The sequence below is a fragment of the Rattus rattus genome, chromosome 9, assembly GCF_011064425.1.
Source record: "Rattus rattus isolate New Zealand chromosome 9, Rrattus_CSIRO_v1, whole genome shotgun sequence".
Lineage (NCBI taxonomy): Eukaryota > Metazoa > Chordata > Mammalia > Rodentia > Muridae > Rattus > Rattus rattus.
Genome location: NC_046162.1, coordinates 60,548,189 through 60,564,697, shown reverse-complemented (window position 1 = coordinate 60,564,697; position 16,509 = coordinate 60,548,189). Strand labels below are relative to the sequence as shown.

Genomic DNA, 16,509 nt, shown 5'->3' with positions numbered 1-16,509 from the left:
AACCCGCCCCCAGCCGAGACCGGTCCTCACCCCCCAGGGCCGCCCCCTTGTGAACCTGACGTGTTACCGAGTGGGGATAGGTAGGGTACTGCCCCTCATCTAAACCTGTGCTTAGCCCCCGGCTGCGTGCCCTGCTTTCCAGAGTCCCGGCCTTTAAACCTTCTTCCCAGCAAGAGCTGAGTGAGTGGGAGGCGGCAGCGGGTATACTCCTGCACTAGGAGAGGGCAAACATGTTTGGCGTGGGGGAGTTGGAGAACACTGGAACAGAAGATGAAAAGTGACCGCCACTCCTTTGCTTCAGTGAGGGGGAGGGGCACCACCAGCCTGCGCACCCTTGATAAGGCAGTACTACTCGGTCCTAATCAGAAGAAGTAGCCCCAGGCCTAACATCGGTGTTGGAAAGGTAAGGTTTTCTTCACTTAGCTAGCCCCCTGGTCTGCACTAGGATGGGTTGTGTTTACTCCAGACAAGCCCCTCCCTACCATCAGGCCCCAACCAAGAACTGGTCACCCATCAGCTCCACCCCACCTTGGCCGGAGCCTGCCCCTGGCCAGAAAGGCTGTTTTTTGCTGTGGGCTTTCTTTCCTCCCCTCGTGTTTGCCAAAGTCTTCAATAAACCAAAGTCCACATCCGGTTTACCCCACCAGCTCCCCTTGGCCACAACTACCCCACCCAGACCATCATGGGTGGAGGGAGGGGCTTTAGAATAGGACTTCCATGGGGGAGCAATGAAGTGACTCCAGTTTAGAGAGCAAGCAGTCTGTCCCCAAGCTGTGTTCTACCCGCACTCCTCCACACAACTCACCCAGCACATGGCAAACCACAGGCTCACTGGAGCCCCCCAGGCCCTTCCGTACAAAGGCCAAAGATTCTTCTATTTCCTTGGCTGGGACTCAATCAGGTGGAACTCTGCACCGCCCTCCCTAGTCCCAATCCAGCAGTAGTAACAGGCAGACAGTGGGAGTAGAGATTTTAATATCATAAATCAGTGGGCCCGCCTCTCACTGCCAGGCCCCTTCTGGGGCTTCCTATCTTTATATTGCCTGGAAGGCTGCCTGCAGCCAGGGCTTCCCCCATCCCTAGGAAGGATCCAGCACCAGCCTGAGAAGGGAGGCAACAGCAGCTACAGGAGTGGGAGGAGGAGGAGAAAGAAGCTTGTGCAGGCGCATGTAGGTGGGTGTGTACTTATGTGTGAGAACACATGTAAAGTGTCAGGTTTATAGACCCTGGCTCAGGGACAGTACAGGATAGGAAAGGAGGTAGGGCAGGCAACACATCCTTTCTCTGTGGCACTGTGGGCTACCCTATCCCAGGGACAGATAGAACGGGTTATGTGGGAAACATCCCTAAGTCTGAGCTTTCAGGACTTGAGCCCTTTGAGTCTGGTGGAGTGACAGATCCAGTCTGTGGGGACACTAGGTCTGTCTCCTTTTGAAAGCCCTGGAAAGGTGGGAGGTAAGAAGTAAAGGGAGACAGGTCTCTGCTAGAAGAACTTGACTCCTCGGCCATCGCTGACAGTGATAATCTCAGCCTTGTGCTCCTGCTGTAGGGCCTGCAGAGCACGCAGCAGGGTCGCCTCATCCAGCCCATGGAACTCTAGACAGGAAGAGACGGTCAGTCAGGGATGCTCGGTCCTCACCGTGGTCGAGCTAGGAGCTGAGACCTTCCAAGGCCAGGATACTCTATGTGTATGCTATCTGCACAGCTGCAGCTGTACCTCACAACTTCTGGGCACTCCTGGGGAGCACAGAGGAGAAGGCAGCCTGTGTCAGCATGGCATGAATCAGACTTATGTCACCCTTCTCAATTCTGAAGGACCTGCCCCCTGAGCCCCCTTTCCCTTTGCTCCCACCAAACATCTGATGTGCCAGGGACACCTTTGCCTTTAGGACACAAAGTACCCTGATAATCAGAACTAAGCCGGTGTCTATGCACTGGACAGGGACCCTATCCAAACATACTTGTACAAACCAGGAGGATCCACCCTAATACACAGACGTGTGGTTGGTACCCCTAGCCAGGAGTCTGCTGAAATTCAGAGCTAACACCTGCCCTTTCCTAATTGTAAGGGTGCCAAAGGCCAGCAGAGTATCTAGACCAGAGGTATGGGATGATACTTTTGGGAGATGCAAGAGGCAGCAGACAAGTCTTAACAGGCTTGCTCACTTCGGCCCCTGAGGGAGCCCAGCTCAAGTCAGGGAGTGAGCATTCTGGGGAAGCCTCCAGCTTTGCACAGGCTGAGTGGTGGGCTGGGCCAAGCTGTAATGCTGAACTCACGGGGTGCTTGCTGGTGGGAACAGCAAGCAGAGGCCTGCAGGGAGGGGAGACAGCCAAGAGGTATAAAGTGCTGGATGGAGCAGTCACAGCCTGGCAGAAACCCCCACCCCCTTACCCTGGCAAAGACTGAAACCTTTGGTGATCCTGGGGATCAGAATAAAGAGTCACAGAGAAAGGGGCTAAGAAGGTGTTTACTCTATGCAAAAAATCAAAGGCCACACAAATCCTTGCCTGGCACAAACCCAAAGTTTTTAAATGGGTTGGGGGTGGGGCTGGGGGTGTTGGCCCAATACCTTCAGCTGACACCCAAAAATCTTGAGCTCTCTATAAGAAGGAACAGTGAAAGAGAGCTTGAGTCAGCAAGGAATGAAATTCCAAGCTTAATCCCCCACACTGGTTCCTCAAGTGGCTTCTACAGCAACAACTCTGAACCTTCCCCTGAAACATCGTATAAAACGCACAAACATCCAACACAGAGTTGTTCTGCTTGTGCATTCAAGTGGTATGAAATGTTTAGATGAGAGTTTAAAAGTTTTGCACTGGGCTGGAGAAATGGCTCAGTGGTTAGAATACTTGCTGCTCTTACACAGGTAAAGGGTTCAGTTCTCAGCACCTACATGACAGCGGATGCTCAATGACCCCTTCTGGCCCCTATGGATAGGCACCAGGCATATATGTAGTGCATAAACAGACATCCAGGTAAACACGCACATAACGTAAAAAAATAAATCTTAAAATAAAAAAAAAAAAAAAAAAAAAAAAAAACCTTAGAACTTTTGCACTATGGAATTCCGAGACAGAAATGGTTAGTCTGAAGGTGCCTTAATCCGATACTGGTTGGGAGGTGGTGGCACTTTCATCCCAGAACTTGGGAGGCAGAGGCAGGCAGATCACTGAAGGATGGTTGCCAGCAGGGCCTGCCTGGTCTACACAGCAAGTTTCAGAACAGCCAGGGCTACACAGAGAAACCCTATCTTTAATAAACAAGACACTGGAGAAAAAGAGGGTTCTGATGAGAGAACTGGAAGAAGAAAAAGGCATTACCTTCCTCCTCTGTGTCTTCCCCACTGGTCAGTTCATACAGGGTGAACACAGAGTTATTCTGGCCACTCCTGGAAACCTGGGGGCACAAAGAAATGAGGGCTAAGCAAGGACCAAGAGTCTCCTGGGAGAGGGTGACCTTCAGCTCTACCTGTTTTTCTTCTCCAGGAATGGTGCCTGTACCCAAATCAGGACTGTCCCCTCTGCTGGGTCCTAGGCCCGTAAACCCTACAGGCGCTATATCCGTATGTGTGTAGACACATTCAGAACCACTAAACCACAGCCTTTCACGTGTCTCCAAAGTGACCTCTCACTCTGGTTATTTTCTGTTCAGGAATGGGTGGTGTGTATTTGTTATATTTAGGCCGCTGATGCTTCCTCCCCTCCTCCTCTCTTGGGAATGTTTGGAGCTGGTGGTAAGTAGGAATTTGAGGGACAGAGTATTCTGTCGTCACACCCACACTGGTTCAGAAGGTCTCATTCATGTGGACAACGCCATGAGCGCACAGTGGGAGAGGGAACCCAGGTTTTTTTTTTTTTTTCCTCCCTTCCTTTCCCCATTTATCTCCTGTGGCCAGAGGCTCCGGCCAACAATAGCACTCATGGTTCCCAGTATTGCATTCTCCAAACATGGCCTCACGCAGCCTCTGGCCTCCTACAGGCAAAGAAAGAGAGATTCTGTGCAGGAGAGACATTGCGTCACTGAAGGACGGTTGCCAGCGGGGCCCATGCTTCCCCTCTTGCCCACTCCCCACTTTGCCAGGTCAGCATCTAAGAACGCCCGTTCTCTGTTGGGCACAGGCAACAATTCTTCGTTGCCATGGGTCATTGCTCAGTGTTTAGCAGGGCGGCCTCACCCATTGATAAATGAGTTTCCCCCATTCTTCTGGCCTCCGCCACATGATCAGGAAGCTAGACTTATTCTTATCCAACCACTCGAGGTTCCCTGCAAAACAGATACCTATGAAGGAATCATGCTCTTCAAAAGGCACAGAGGCAAATGCCAACATTGGACAGGGTGGACAGGGCTCTGCTTTCAGAACAAGAGATACCATATTTATTTTACCATTCTTATTTATACGGCATCCTGCTCTCCTTAGTCTATCTCTCTTAGGCCACAGAGGGATTTTAATTTTGTATACTAAGGGAGTGGGGAATAACTGGGCCATCTCACCATCTCAGAATACTTGGGGTTTCAAGCTGGGGGAAAACACACAAAACAAGTCATTAAAATGGAGAGTTGCCCTGCTGTAACCTCTCCCAAGTAGGAAGAAAAAAATGGGGGGAAGGGGGAAGGAAAGAGCTGGATAGATGGCTCAGTGGTTAAGGACACTGTTTTTCCAGACAACCTGGCTTCACATCCCAGCACTCATGTGTCAGCTCACAACTGTAACTCTAGTTCCAAGAGATCTGATACCTTCATACAGATATATATGAAGGCCAATACCACTGCACATTTAAAAAATAGGGTTGGGCTAGAGAGATGGCTCAGTGGTTAAGAGCACTGACTGCTCTTCCAGAGGTCCTGAGTTCAAATCCCAGCAACCACATGGTGGCTCACAACCATCTGTAATGAGATCCGAAGCCCTCTTCTGGTGTGTCTAAGACAGCCACAGTGTACTCATATATATTAAAAATAAATAAATGAATTTTTTTAAAAAAATAGTGTTAAAAAAAAAAAAGACAGGTCTCTGAGGAACTGAACCCACCTTTCTTCCTCAGTTCTTCTAACACAATCTGAATCGACTCCACAGGAAGTTTCCCTGGTTTAAGGTTAAGGGGATGGCTACATGTGAATTGGGTTAAATAAAAAAATTTCAGAGTTAGGCTCATGATGAAGAGTCATCTAGGCCCCTCCTTTCCCTGCTATACATACATGCAATTCTTTTTTTTTTTTTTTTTTTTGAAGAAATTCTTGAAGAAGACAGAAGTTTGCATTTCCTCAGTATTCTGGAAAGGAGAGTAAAAAGAACTAAGAGTTCTAGCAAAGTATGGAGCCATAGGCCTGTAATACCAGCTCTTATGGGATGGACAGAGGAGAATCACCAGCCCAAGGATGGGCTGGGCTGTAGAGATCAGGTCTCGAAAAAGAACAAGAGTTTTAGAAAATAAAGGGTGTTACCCTTTCCTTCACTCTCTGCCCTTTTCTCCACAAATTTTACCTATGAATCAGACTGCAAAAATAAATGACCCTCACTTCCTGGGAGAGGTGGGGTTGAGTGCACAAGGTTATTAAAGGTGGTTTGGGATTTGAGCCTCACAGAGAGGAGACACAAATAGTTTTAAAGGGTCGAGTTTGTAAAGCATGGGACTTGACTTAAAAGACCCCAGCCTCATTGACTAGGGTGGGGTTGGGGGGGGGACTGTTTGCAAGAGTGCATATAAAAATGATTGTCTGCCATGTATTATAGCTCTTTCCCAAGTCCAGTTTGAATAGGAACCTGCCTACTGTGGGTAAAGGGAGGAGGGAGATGCAGTCCAGGCATGTAGAAAAGTGTGGGAGTGAGTGCGTGTGGGCTATGGAAGAGCCTGAGGGAGGATACGCTGTAGCTTGACGTTGTTGAAGAGCGGGCTCTCCTGGGCTTCCATCACCGTCATGCTGGACTGTTTGTGCAGGCGGCAGAAGGACAGAACCAGAGAGCACCAGGCGGCCAGCTGCTTCTGCCGGGTGTCCACGTTCGGCTGTAACCTGCCGGGTGAAGGGAGTGGGACGCAGAATTAGAGAGTGTAAAACGGCGGAAGCAGCACCAGCCCAGCAGCACATTAGGGAAGAAAGTGATGGGCTGGCTGGACGGAAGGCGGCCGGCGGCTCCTTTCTCCCCCGGAACCCCAAGAGAATCATCAGGGATGAGCCCTGGGCCCCGGGGATGGGGAGGGAGCTATACTGAGCTTCTCAGGGTCTGAGCCTCACGTAAAGAAGGGCGGGAAGCGGTACTGCCACGGCCACTCGAAACTCATCGCCATCGTAGTAGCCCACAAAACCCGGAACCGACAAGGGGTTTCCGGTCTCCGCCTCAGCACGTCCGGGCCGCCAGCACAGCAGAAAGGTTCCGGACTCTTCTCGGGAGGAGCACAGCAGGATGAGAGTGGTCCTTGTCACTAGTCAATCTGCTGCTGTCTAAAGAAAAACTTCACCATGAAACGCAGAAAGAGCTCTGGGGTCTTTTGGTTAAACAAAGGAAAAAATAGTGACTAATGCAAACTGCGAGGTCAGCCGAATGCAAGTAGAATCCACATCTGGAGGCTTCTTTACCTTCCTGTCAATTATCAGTTTAAACTCACGATTCCAAAATCTCCTGCATTCCCACCCAGATTGGCCTCACTCCTGTAGAACCACAGGAGCCTATTGTGTGGTTTGCATCACTATACGTGATTTTCAAAGGATCAAAACTTCTGGGTTTTTTCCCCAAAGAATCAAAACTAACATTTAGTTCTTAACCTCTCCCACAATCTCACCTTTCTAGACCCCCAGATGTGGAATCCCTTTGGCTTCATCTGACTCATACCCAGCCTTTGTCTGTCTCTTTGCCTGCCTAAACTACCGGTCAGTTCGCAAACCAGAACTACTGTTTCCATTCTCCTGAGTACTTCCACTGCTGTGCTATGGAAAATTGCTGAAGACCAGCACATGTTTACTGAGACCCAGACTTGCTGACTAATCTCACTACTGGACTCTCAGGGGAGCTTTGTTGGATCTAGAAATACAAGTTTGGGAGTCTTTTGACCTGATCTGCAATATGAACCCATTTGAGGGATGAGAGCGCTAAACAAAAGGTGTATTGAAAAGAAGGCTGACCTTGTGCTGCTAGGAAATGCTCACCTTTAAAGAGTAAGGGGAAACTGGGCTGTTTTCATTGATTCCCTGTTATCCTCATTCAAGATAGTCTGTCTGTGTCTATCTTTCTGCTCCCTGCAGAATGATTAAGAGACTCCCTTAATCTCTCTGTCAGGATGTTTAATTCATAGCTGCAAAGTTCCTTCCCATTATCCTTCCCTTTTCTTTGGACTCAGAAGCGTCATTCTTCCTTTATAAAACTTTGTAATGGGGTTGGGGATTTAGCTCAGTGGTAGAACCCTTGCCTAGGAAGCGCAAGGCCCTGGGTTCGGTCCCCAGCTCCGAAAAAAGAAAAGAAAAGAGACTTTGTAACATGATGCCATCACTTATGCCTCTATTTCCATTTTCTTCAGGACATCACTGTCTTCATGCCTCTCTCCCTTTCTTTGTAGCTCCGTTTATTCCTATTTAAAAGCAATGTTAGTTGAGCATGCTTTTAATCCCAGGGCTCAACCTTTAATCCTACTGTCTCAACCTTCTGAGAACTGAGATTATATATGTGTGACGTGTCTGTGGTCTTAAAAAAAAAAAACAAAAACAAAAACAAAAACCCACAAACAAACAAAAAATCATGAGGTCCTATTGGGTGACCAGACTGGCCTTGAATTCTTATTCCCCTGTCTCAATTTTTCCAGTGATGGGTTTATAAGTGTGTTCCACCACACCTAGTTTTCTCTCATTCTTATGTTTTTGCTTTGTTTTGCTTTTCAAGACAGGGTTTCTCTGTGTAACCCTGGCTATCCCGGAACTCCCTCTGTAGACCAGGTTAGCAGTGAACTCCAAGATCTGCTTGACTCCACCTCCTGAATGCTGGTATTTAAAGGGGTGAGAGCCACCACTGCCTGGCTCTCTCACATTCTCCAAAGGTGAGTATTTTCCTAAAGTCAAACCTCAACTATCTTCTTTTCAATACATTTTTAAAGCTCTTATACATTCTATGGGTTCATAGTGTAGTTCAGGGCAGAAATAATCCCCAAATGATATTTCTACATCCACCTGCTTTTTCTTCCCCCATCCCCTTTTTGATTCTCTGTGGGGCATAATGACTTGTCTCATTGTAACCTCATGTTATACATCACTTTGTTTCTTTCTTTCTTTCTTTTTTTTTTTTTTTTTAAGATTTATTCATTTTTATATATAAGTACACTGTAGCTGTCTTCAGATACACCAGAAGAGGGCATCGGATCTCTTTACAGATGGTTGTGAGCCACCATGTGGTTGCTGGGAATTAACTCAGGACCTCTGGAAGAGTAGTCGGGTGCTCTTAACCGCTGAGCCATCTCTCCAGCTCCCATCACTTTGTTTCTTTTCTTCTTTGTTTCTTTTCTTCTTCTTTCTTCCTTTTTAAATTCCAGACAGGGTCTCATGTATCCCAAACTCTTCTGGAATTCTCTATGTAGCAAGAAATGATGGTGTTAAACTTCTGATCCTCCTGCCTCCACCTCTTGATTGCAGAGATTAGAGGTGTCCACTACTGCACCTGGTATCATCTTTCTTTTTTAAAGAAGGCATTCGTTTCTTTTTTTTTTTTTTTTTTTTTTTTTTTTTTTTTCGGAGCTGGGGGCCGAACCCAGGGCCTTGCACTTGCTAGGTAAGTGCTCTACCACTGAGCTAAATCCCCAACCCCTTCGTTTCTTTTTATTTACATGTATATATGCATTTATGCGAGTGTCCACGGAGACAAGAAGAGGACCCCTGGATCTGTTATTACAGGTGATTGTGAGTTTGCCTGACATGGATGCTTGGAATAGAACTTTTTGATCAATCTTAACCTCTGAGATATCTTTTTACACCCCCCCCTACATATTTTCCCCTTAGGTCAGCTCTGAAGGTCAAAGTCTGACTTATCTCTAACACCTCTCCTTTACCCCCTCATGACGGATGATCCTATAGATTCTCTTTATTGATTTTAATCATAATTCTTGCTTATAATTAGTTTTACCTCTTCACTCAACAGTTTGGCTAAATCTTGATCTTCTCACTCCTGGATTCCTTTGTCATTGTTGTTTATTGGGACAGGATCTCAGTATGTAAGCCTGGCTGGTCGGGAACTTGCTACATAGATCAGGGCAGCCTCAAACTCAGAGATCGACTTACCTCTGCCCCAAGTGTTAGGGTCAAAGGTGTGAGCCACAAAACCAGTCTTTACTCCTGGAGTCTTGCAATGACTTCCTAGTTCACGCTCACTCACAGTGTCTGCTCTAGGGGAGCACGAAGGCCTTGCCGTGCGCCAACTCTGCAGTCATCCTCTCCTGTTACATGCTATGGTTTGGATGTGCAATGTTTCTTCTGAAGGTTTATGTGTTGAAGGCTTGGGCTCTACCTATGTTTGCTATGGTTTGGGTGCTCAGCTCCCAAGGAATCTAACTTTATCGACAGGTAATTCATTAACAAATTCATAGTTGAGTGGACTATTAAAAGTGAGAAACTGGTGGGAAGCAATAGGTTACCAGGGACATGCCCTGGAAAGCAATACCTTGCCCCTGGTCTCTGCTAGATTGTGCTCCTCAGTTGCCATGAGGCTTCTGTTTGGCCACGTGTTCCCTGCCATGATGTTCTTACCCTACCATGACCCTAGAAACAACGAAACTCAATAGCGGTGCTCCGGAACATTAAGCAAAAAATAAAATTTTGCTCACTTAAGTTGCTTTTGACTACTCCTCATTTTATCACAAGCTACAGAAAGGCTAATAGCACATTCCTGTGATCATCTCGGCCAGGCATGATTCCCTTCCTCCCTCCTCTTGAATATTAATTTGGGCTTTCTCCTTTGTATAACTGCCATTGTCTGTTCTATTTTTTTTTTAAATTTATTCGCACATGTCAAGTTTCTAAGGGGATGAACGCCATTGAGGGTAGAAACCAGAATTGCTCTTTTCCAACACTATCCTGTACACAGTATTTTATACCAGCAGGTCCCTGCTACATATTAGTAAAACAAATAAAGACACACATGCATTCCTGGAAATAGAGCAGATATCTATCTTGGCTGAAATGTTAAAATATGCTAAGGTTGCTGGGCAGTGGTTGTGCTCACTTGTAATCCCAACATTTGGGAGGCAGACACAGGTGGATCTCTGAGTTTGAGGCCAGCCTGGTCTACAGAGTGAATTCTGGGACAGCCAGGGCTACACAGAGAAACCATCCTTAGGTTACTGGTTGGTAATGGCATATGCATTTAATCCTAGCCCTTGGGAGGCAGACACAGGAAGATCTCTGGGTTTCGGGATAGCCAGGGCTACACAGAGAAACCTTGTCTGCAAAAAACAAAACGAAATCCCTTTGGTGACAGATATGGCCTGAGAGGAGTATATCTTTGACAACAAATAGGAAGGTTCCAAGAAATGCAGACATCTATCTACAAGACAGATAAGCATGTGCCAGGGAAGAGACAGGCACATATTTGGCAAGCAGATATTTCAGCAGGGAGAACAGAAGCCTCTGAAGAGGTTAAGAGGGCTGCAAAAGGGGTTGGGGATTTAGCTCAGTGGTAGAGCGCTTGCCTAGCAAGCATAAGGCCCTGGGTTCGGTCCCCAGCTCCGAAAAAAAAAGAGGGTGCAGAAGGTAATCAGGTGTTTTCACAGAGAGCAAAGTTGCTTTGCCTGTGTGTGGGAGGACCCGACAAGTGTAGCCCAGGAAGTATTGGACATGAGAGTTCCCCAGTGAGGAGAACTAATCTTCCCTGTCCGGGAAACACAATTCATACACGGAAATGGTGAGTTGCAGAGAAGCAGATACGTTAATAGAATATCATAGCCATATTTCTCAAAAAAGCTAATAGAAGAGCCTGGCTCACAACTAGGTTGCAATGGAGATAACGTCAGCCTGGAACCTGTTCCAGGTTTTATACATTGTCTGGTTGTTGGTTTTAGTGGACACCAGGGGGCAGTGTGTGGCCATGATGGATCTCTTAGACAATGTGGGATGAAGGCCAGGAACATAAAGGAGAACAGTAGAATCCGGTAAAGGAAGCCCCCGTTGCCTTGGCCTCAAGCCTGAGACGCTGATGGACAAATTCCTATTGGTAATCATATTTCTTCTTTTTGGCTGTAGAGTAAACTGAGGCATGAAGAAGGCAAAGCTGGGCTCCTGGGTAGCCTTTTTTCCTTGAAGGGGTTATTGTAGAGGTTTCTTGCCCCTCCTCCCACACCTTCCCAACCACAGGCCCCCAGCTGTTGTCCAGACCGGAAGGGAGTCTCTTCCTGCTCATTTCCTGGAGCTGGGTTTGGATAGCTGCAGGAAAGGCCTCTCCCTGAGAGGAAAGAGTATAGGAACATGGCCTTCATGTGGAAGCGGAGGGCAGGTGAAATGAACTGAACAGCAGGGTCGTCTTCAAGCTCCGTTGCCCAGTAATGATGCCCCGTAGGACTATCATCTACACAGACCCCGCTAGGAAGGGACTATTGTACAAAAACATATTTTATTTTAAAGACGACGGACATTGTGCTATCAGTTCCCCTTTCTTCCATTTCCACCAATCCGAAGGTCTGTGGGAAGGATGGGAGTAAGTGGGTAGGGAGGGGAGGAGAGATCCTGGTTCCAGCAGGGCACAGGGAAAAGATGGCTGCTGAGAGGCGGACCCTACGCCTGCGCATCGCCGTCTTTACTCCTCCACACCACAAGCGTAACGAGGAAAGGGATGAGGCAGATGGGGGCTATGATCATGGCCAGGAGCACATCCTCTGGGGGATCGGAGAAGGTAGGCTGCACCAAGGAGCAGTTGGCAAAGTGTATCAGGTGAGCCTCAAGGATGATATTTTCTGCCAAGGGATTTGGGAAGCCCAGGCCAAACTTCTCTGCCTCGTACTCCAAGCAATACCGCAGGTTGCTGTAATACCTGGAGAGCAGTAGGGGATTCGAGTGAGGGAAGGATTGGGTCCAGGGAGAAGGATGACCCCCCCACCCACCCACAAAGGACAGATCCAACTCCTGGCCTGAGCCATCCTCCTTCAACACTGCCCCTACCTGCTAATCAAAGTCCAGTTGCACCAGTCCTTGACAGAGTCCATGGAAGTCTTGTAATAATACCAGCAAGGTAGGACATTTGTTTCGTAGTCCTCCATCTTCCCTGTGGGGACAGAGGCTTCACAATGACCACACCCCTGGCCCTCCCCCCGAGCCTTCTGATCCAGGTATTTCCAGAGTACAGTCCTCTGCCTTTAGAGAAGGGAATCCCTCTGAAAATCTCCCTAGCAGGACACTTGTGGCCGAGAGGAGCATTCTCTCCCCGAACTCTGTGGCTCGGGAATCCTGCAATGGCAATTATATTGTCTAGCCCCGCAAGATATTCACATAGACCTAGTCTTGCTCTACCTAGCCAACTGGGCCAAGGCACTGGACTGTGGCTTCGTGGGATGATAGGGAGAAAGACCATAGGAACCCCAAGAGACACCAGAGAGGTTATCGGGCATCAGTTGGTTCTAGGATTGTCTTGTGAAAGGACTCCTCCCCTGTGCTGGGTTTATCTTTCCCACTAGATCGTTCTCCTGCAGACTTAGGCACTCACCTTTTGACAGAAGGCTGTCCTCAGTAGGATGAGATTGATTCAGGGACTCCGGAGAGGTTGAGACAGCTGTATAAAGAAATGAACCAGAAGGGTGGGGTGATATGGGGAGAGGTCTGAACAGTGGTACCTGTCTATGGGTAGCGAGCAAGGCCCTGGGAAGTCAGCACTGCTTTGGAACAAAAAGAATAATCTCTCCTCCTCCCCCATGGGATTGTCCTATTGAGGGAAGGGAACGGCTGGTACCAGATGCGTCCCAATCACACCCGAGTCCAAAGCCCTCTCCCTCTTTGTCAGTCCTGAACCTCCTAAGACTTCTCCGCCCGGTCGGAGCAGGCACCCCAGCTTTTCTTAAATACGAAGCAGCTTAAGTGGGAAGTAGCTGGCCTGCGCCAAACCAGAGATGTGTTCAGGACCCATGTGCAGGTCAGAGCTGCTCCTCACGTCGGTTGGCACTCGCAGGGTGGTCCTGTGCTGGCCTCGATGGCCCAGGCCCCTTCCCCTCCCGGACCTCCCTCATCTCCCACCCGGGCCCCAACGCTGTGCTCACCGCCCAGCAGCAGCAGCAACAGCAGCAGTAACAGCGGAGGGAGGCGGAGCGCTGCCGGCCGCTGGGCGCTGGTCACAGCGAGCTGTGATCCACCCGGGGCGCGCTCTACCCGGAGCGGAGCCATCACGCCTTGGGCGAGATGGCGAGGAGGGGCGGCGGAGCTGAGCTGGCCCGGGCGGGGGCGCCTATATCCCCGGCCCGAGCCGCAGGAAGCCGCGCCGCTTCCTCGGAGGGGCTGGCACGGCGGCGGCCACGTGGGGGGCGGGCTGCAGTGGGAGTCACTGCCGCACCCGTGCTTCACTCGGCCTGGATTGCCTTGGCCCACTCTCGCTTCCAGCTCGGACCGCGGGGCTGGACAGCTCCCCCTGTACCCCATGAACCGGGATCCACTTCCCGTCCCGGACTAGCTCAAGTCTGCCAGCATCAGCCGAGGGATTCCAGTCGCTTCCTCCTTCTCGCACCGGAGGGGTGGGGACCCGCTGCTGTCCCAGACCTGGGGAAGAAGGAGGCGGTTGGGAGCTCCAAAGGCCTCCGATGCCTTGGTGTCTGAGGCAGGGGGTTTGGGTGGGAAGTGGCGGCAAGAGCTGCGCCCGCCCCACTTTCTTTTCCCAGGGAACACCCACTGATGTCTGCCAAAATCAGGATAGGAGAGGGGCCTGGCCCTACTGAGAAAGGGAGAAGACGGTCAGGGAAGCAGGGTAGGGAGGTAGTAATATCTAAATAACCCTCCTTCAATGTAAATTCTGGGTCCTTCACCCACAAACCTGATATTGGAGTGCAAAAAGAAAGATGACTACATTTCCAGGAAAATGGCCACCCAGGTTGCTAGAACGAAGGGAGACACTAGAACTTTTTTTTTCTTTTCTTTTTTTCTCTTTTTCGGAGCTGAGGACCGAACCCAGGGCTTTGCGCTAGCTAGGCAAGCGCTCTACCACTGAGCTAAATCCCCAACCCCTGATACTAGAACTTTCAATGTGCCACTTAGTGTTTGAGGTGAGCTGCTGCTGCTGGTGGTGGAACCCAGCCCCAAGGCAAGCATATTTTTACCACCACCAGTTTTATAGAGGAGGAGGCAGCTAGAACTGAAAAGTTCTGTTCCTAAATCTATTTTCCCACTCCCCGGCCTTGGACGCTACAGTTGCCATCGGTTTCTCATGCACCATTAGGACCTTGTTCTCCTCCTGCTCTGGAGGAATCTCCTCCTTTGTGGAAAGAGACTGCACTCACTCCACAGAAGCGGGTTTTCTTTTTTCCCTTTCCTGAGTGACTTGGCTAAGGTCGAATTTTACTGGGAAGCCCCGAGGCTCAGTCTGGGCCCCCAGGGATCCTGCCAGCTATCACAACTCAGCTGTTGCTGTATATTGGGCCAGCTATCCATTAGCCTGAACTAGCCCAGGGGCTTGTTTGATCGCACTTTTCAATTCCAGGCACACAGCTGTCAGCACAAAACTTTCCCAATTACTCCCAGACATTGACCCTTGAACTCAGCTGTTGCTGTTGTCCCAGTTTACTGATCTCAGCCCACCAAAGTTATCTTTTATGGTCTCTTAAAAAAAAAAAAAAAAAAAAAGAGAGAGGGGGTTGGGGATTTAGCTCAGTGGTAGAGCCTTTGCCTAGCAAACGCAAGGCACTGGGTTTGGTTCCCAGCTCCGAAAAAAAGAACCAAAAAAAAAAAAAAAGAAAGAAAAAGAAAAAGCATCTCAGGACTTCAGCTGCATCATGGCGACAGGCAGCTGGAATTAATTAATTATAGGCAGCATAAGGGGTGGTGGTGGCCCTTTGAACGCCTCAGAGTTCTGTTGGTAAGAGTCGTTCCTTCAAAGGTGCAGAGAGCCAAGTAGCCTCCAAGACGCTTCAAACTGGGGACCAAACTTTATATCTCCCATTCTTCAAAGAATCGCCCTTTCCTTCTTTAGATCTTAAATGCTTTTCAATGTACATATGTGTGTGGGGGGGCGCATGTATGTATGTACATGTGTGCAGGTGCCTGAAGAAGCCAGAGTAGAGTATTGGGAGGTGGGGGTCCTATGGAGCTGAAGTTACAAAGGAGTGGGAACCACATGATATGAGTGCTGGGAACTGAACGTCTTCCTGTGCAGGAGCAGAAAATGCTCTTAACCGATAAGTGATCTCCCTAGCTGCTTGCCTTCCTTCCTTCCTCCCTCCTTCCTCCTTCTGCCCTCCCTCCCTCTTTCCTTCCTCTCTCCTTCCCTTCTTCCTTTCTTCCTTTCTCCTCCCTTCCTTCTTCCATCCTTCTGGATCAGTATCTCACGAAGCTCCAGTTTGCCTCAACATAGCCAGGGAAGACCTTGAATTTGTGATCTACCCGCTCCACTTTTTGAGTATTGGGATCACAAGAATTCACAGCCACACCCAGTTGATGCTATGCTGAGGATAAAACGCAGGGCCTTAAGCGTGCCAGGCAAGCCCTCTATCCACTGAGCTCCTTCCCAGCCCCGCACTGCCCTTGTCAAGAAGGACATTTGGCCAAGGAGGAGGTGTCCAGGTCATGAGATTGAGAGGAAGGAAGAAAGGAAGAAAGGTTGAGAGGTGAGTCAGGGGAAGCGGAAAGGAAATAGAAGACATTTCCACCCCGAGGGACCAGAAGCACCAGACCCCACTGTGTGCTGGGGCTGCAGTCAGGGCCAAAGTTAAAGGGGACAAAAGCAAATGTGATCTTAAATGGAGTAGCTTGGGTAATGGATAAAACAACGAACACGGAGGAGGACACTGACCAGGTCCAGCCTCTGTCTCTCTGTGGAGTCTTAGACATATCATTTTCCTATCACTAGAGCTCAGCACCTTCTTTAGTGTTGTGGTTTGCCCTGAAGTTATCTGTATTTTGATGCTAATTCCACTGCCCCAAGGACAGCTGCCTAATCAGTACTCAGAACTCAGGTGACTTCACCAGAACCTTCTCCCCATTGAATTTGTAAAGTACAGGTGAGGGGCAGGTACCGGATAGAAGGAGGCCTGTCATTGGAGGAGAGGAAGGATGGGCTGGAAAGAAGTTTGAAGAAAAAAGAGGAGAGGAGGAGAGAGAAGGAGGAGACAGAGAGGAGAGAGGGGAGAAGCCATGGCAGGTGATGTTAAGATTCTGCTCTGTGTATTTACAGGTTGTTATCAATGTTCCTAAGGGATGGATGGTACCGGGCTTTGTATGTTTAACTGGGCAATTATATCTTACCAATTGGGTCAAAGATTATTGTGTTGTGTGTTCTTTTATGTGAGGGTTTGAGTATAGGAAAGTGTGTGGCGGCAAGAGACACTGGGCCGCTGAGGAGTGGGGATGTGTTTCCACCA

The 16,509-nt window shown here is 49.0% G+C and overlaps 2 protein-coding genes and 1 long non-coding RNA gene across 3 annotated transcripts; all 3 read right to left on the bottom strand.

The window, feature by feature from the left end:
• Window positions 1–953: 953 nt before the first annotated feature.
• Vps25 (vacuolar protein sorting 25 homolog) lies at window positions 954–6,324 on the bottom strand. The gene is made up of 6 exons (XM_032913178.1): window positions 6,230–6,324; window positions 5,862–6,007; window positions 5,028–5,081; window positions 4,176–4,264; window positions 3,322–3,397; window positions 954–1,596 (listed from the first exon to the last, which is right to left on the bottom strand). The coding sequence occupies exons 1-6, from the start codon at window positions 6,280–6,282 to the stop codon at window positions 1,484–1,486; spliced, it is 531 nt and encodes a 176-aa protein (XP_032769069.1). The 5' UTR covers window positions 6,283–6,324; the 3' UTR covers window positions 954–1,483.
• LOC116909561 lies at window positions 2,449–3,315 on the bottom strand. Its single transcript, XR_004389081.1, has 2 exons — window positions 3,044–3,315; window positions 2,449–2,601 (listed from the first exon to the last, which is right to left on the bottom strand). It is a non-coding gene; the product is annotated as an uncharacterized LOC116909561 (long non-coding RNA).
• A 5,227-nt stretch (window positions 6,325–11,551) lies between the features above and the next one.
• Window positions 11,552–13,726, bottom strand: Ramp2 (receptor activity modifying protein 2). The gene is made up of 4 exons (XM_032913959.1): window positions 13,207–13,726; window positions 12,660–12,725; window positions 12,119–12,221; window positions 11,552–11,990 (listed from the first exon to the last, which is right to left on the bottom strand). The coding sequence occupies exons 1-4, from the start codon at window positions 13,580–13,582 to the stop codon at window positions 11,735–11,737; spliced, it is 801 nt and encodes a 266-aa protein (XP_032769850.1). The 5' UTR covers window positions 13,583–13,726; the 3' UTR covers window positions 11,552–11,734.
• Between the last annotated feature and the right edge of the window lie 2,783 nt (window positions 13,727–16,509).

Excerpts from the sequence above, each read along its gene's own strand:
- Vps25 (XM_032913178.1), bottom strand. The coding sequence starts at position 6,282 with ATGGCGATGAGTTTCGAGTGGCCGTGGCAGTACCGCTTCCCGCCCTTC. Across the intron at positions 3,398-4,175 it reads GGAAACTCATTTATCAATGG|GTTTCCAGGAGTGGCCAGAA; the intron begins GTGAGGCCGCCC and ends TTGTGCCCCCAG. Across the intron at positions 1,597-3,321 it reads GGAAGACACAGAGGAGGAAG|AGTTCCATGGGCTGGATGAG; the intron begins GTAATGCCTTTT and ends CTTCCTGTCTAG.
- Ramp2 (XM_032913959.1), bottom strand. The coding sequence starts at position 13,582 with ATGGGGTACAGGGGGAGCTGTCCAGCCCCGCGGTCCGAGCTGGAAGCG. Across the intron at positions 12,222-12,659 it reads GGACAGCCTTCTGTCAAAAG|GGAAGATGGAGGACTACGAA; the intron begins GTGAGTGCCTAA and ends CTGTCCCCACAG. Across the intron at positions 11,991-12,118 it reads AACTGGACTTTGATTAGCAG|GTATTACAGCAACCTGCGGT; the intron begins GTAGGGGCAGTG and ends ACTGCTCTCCAG.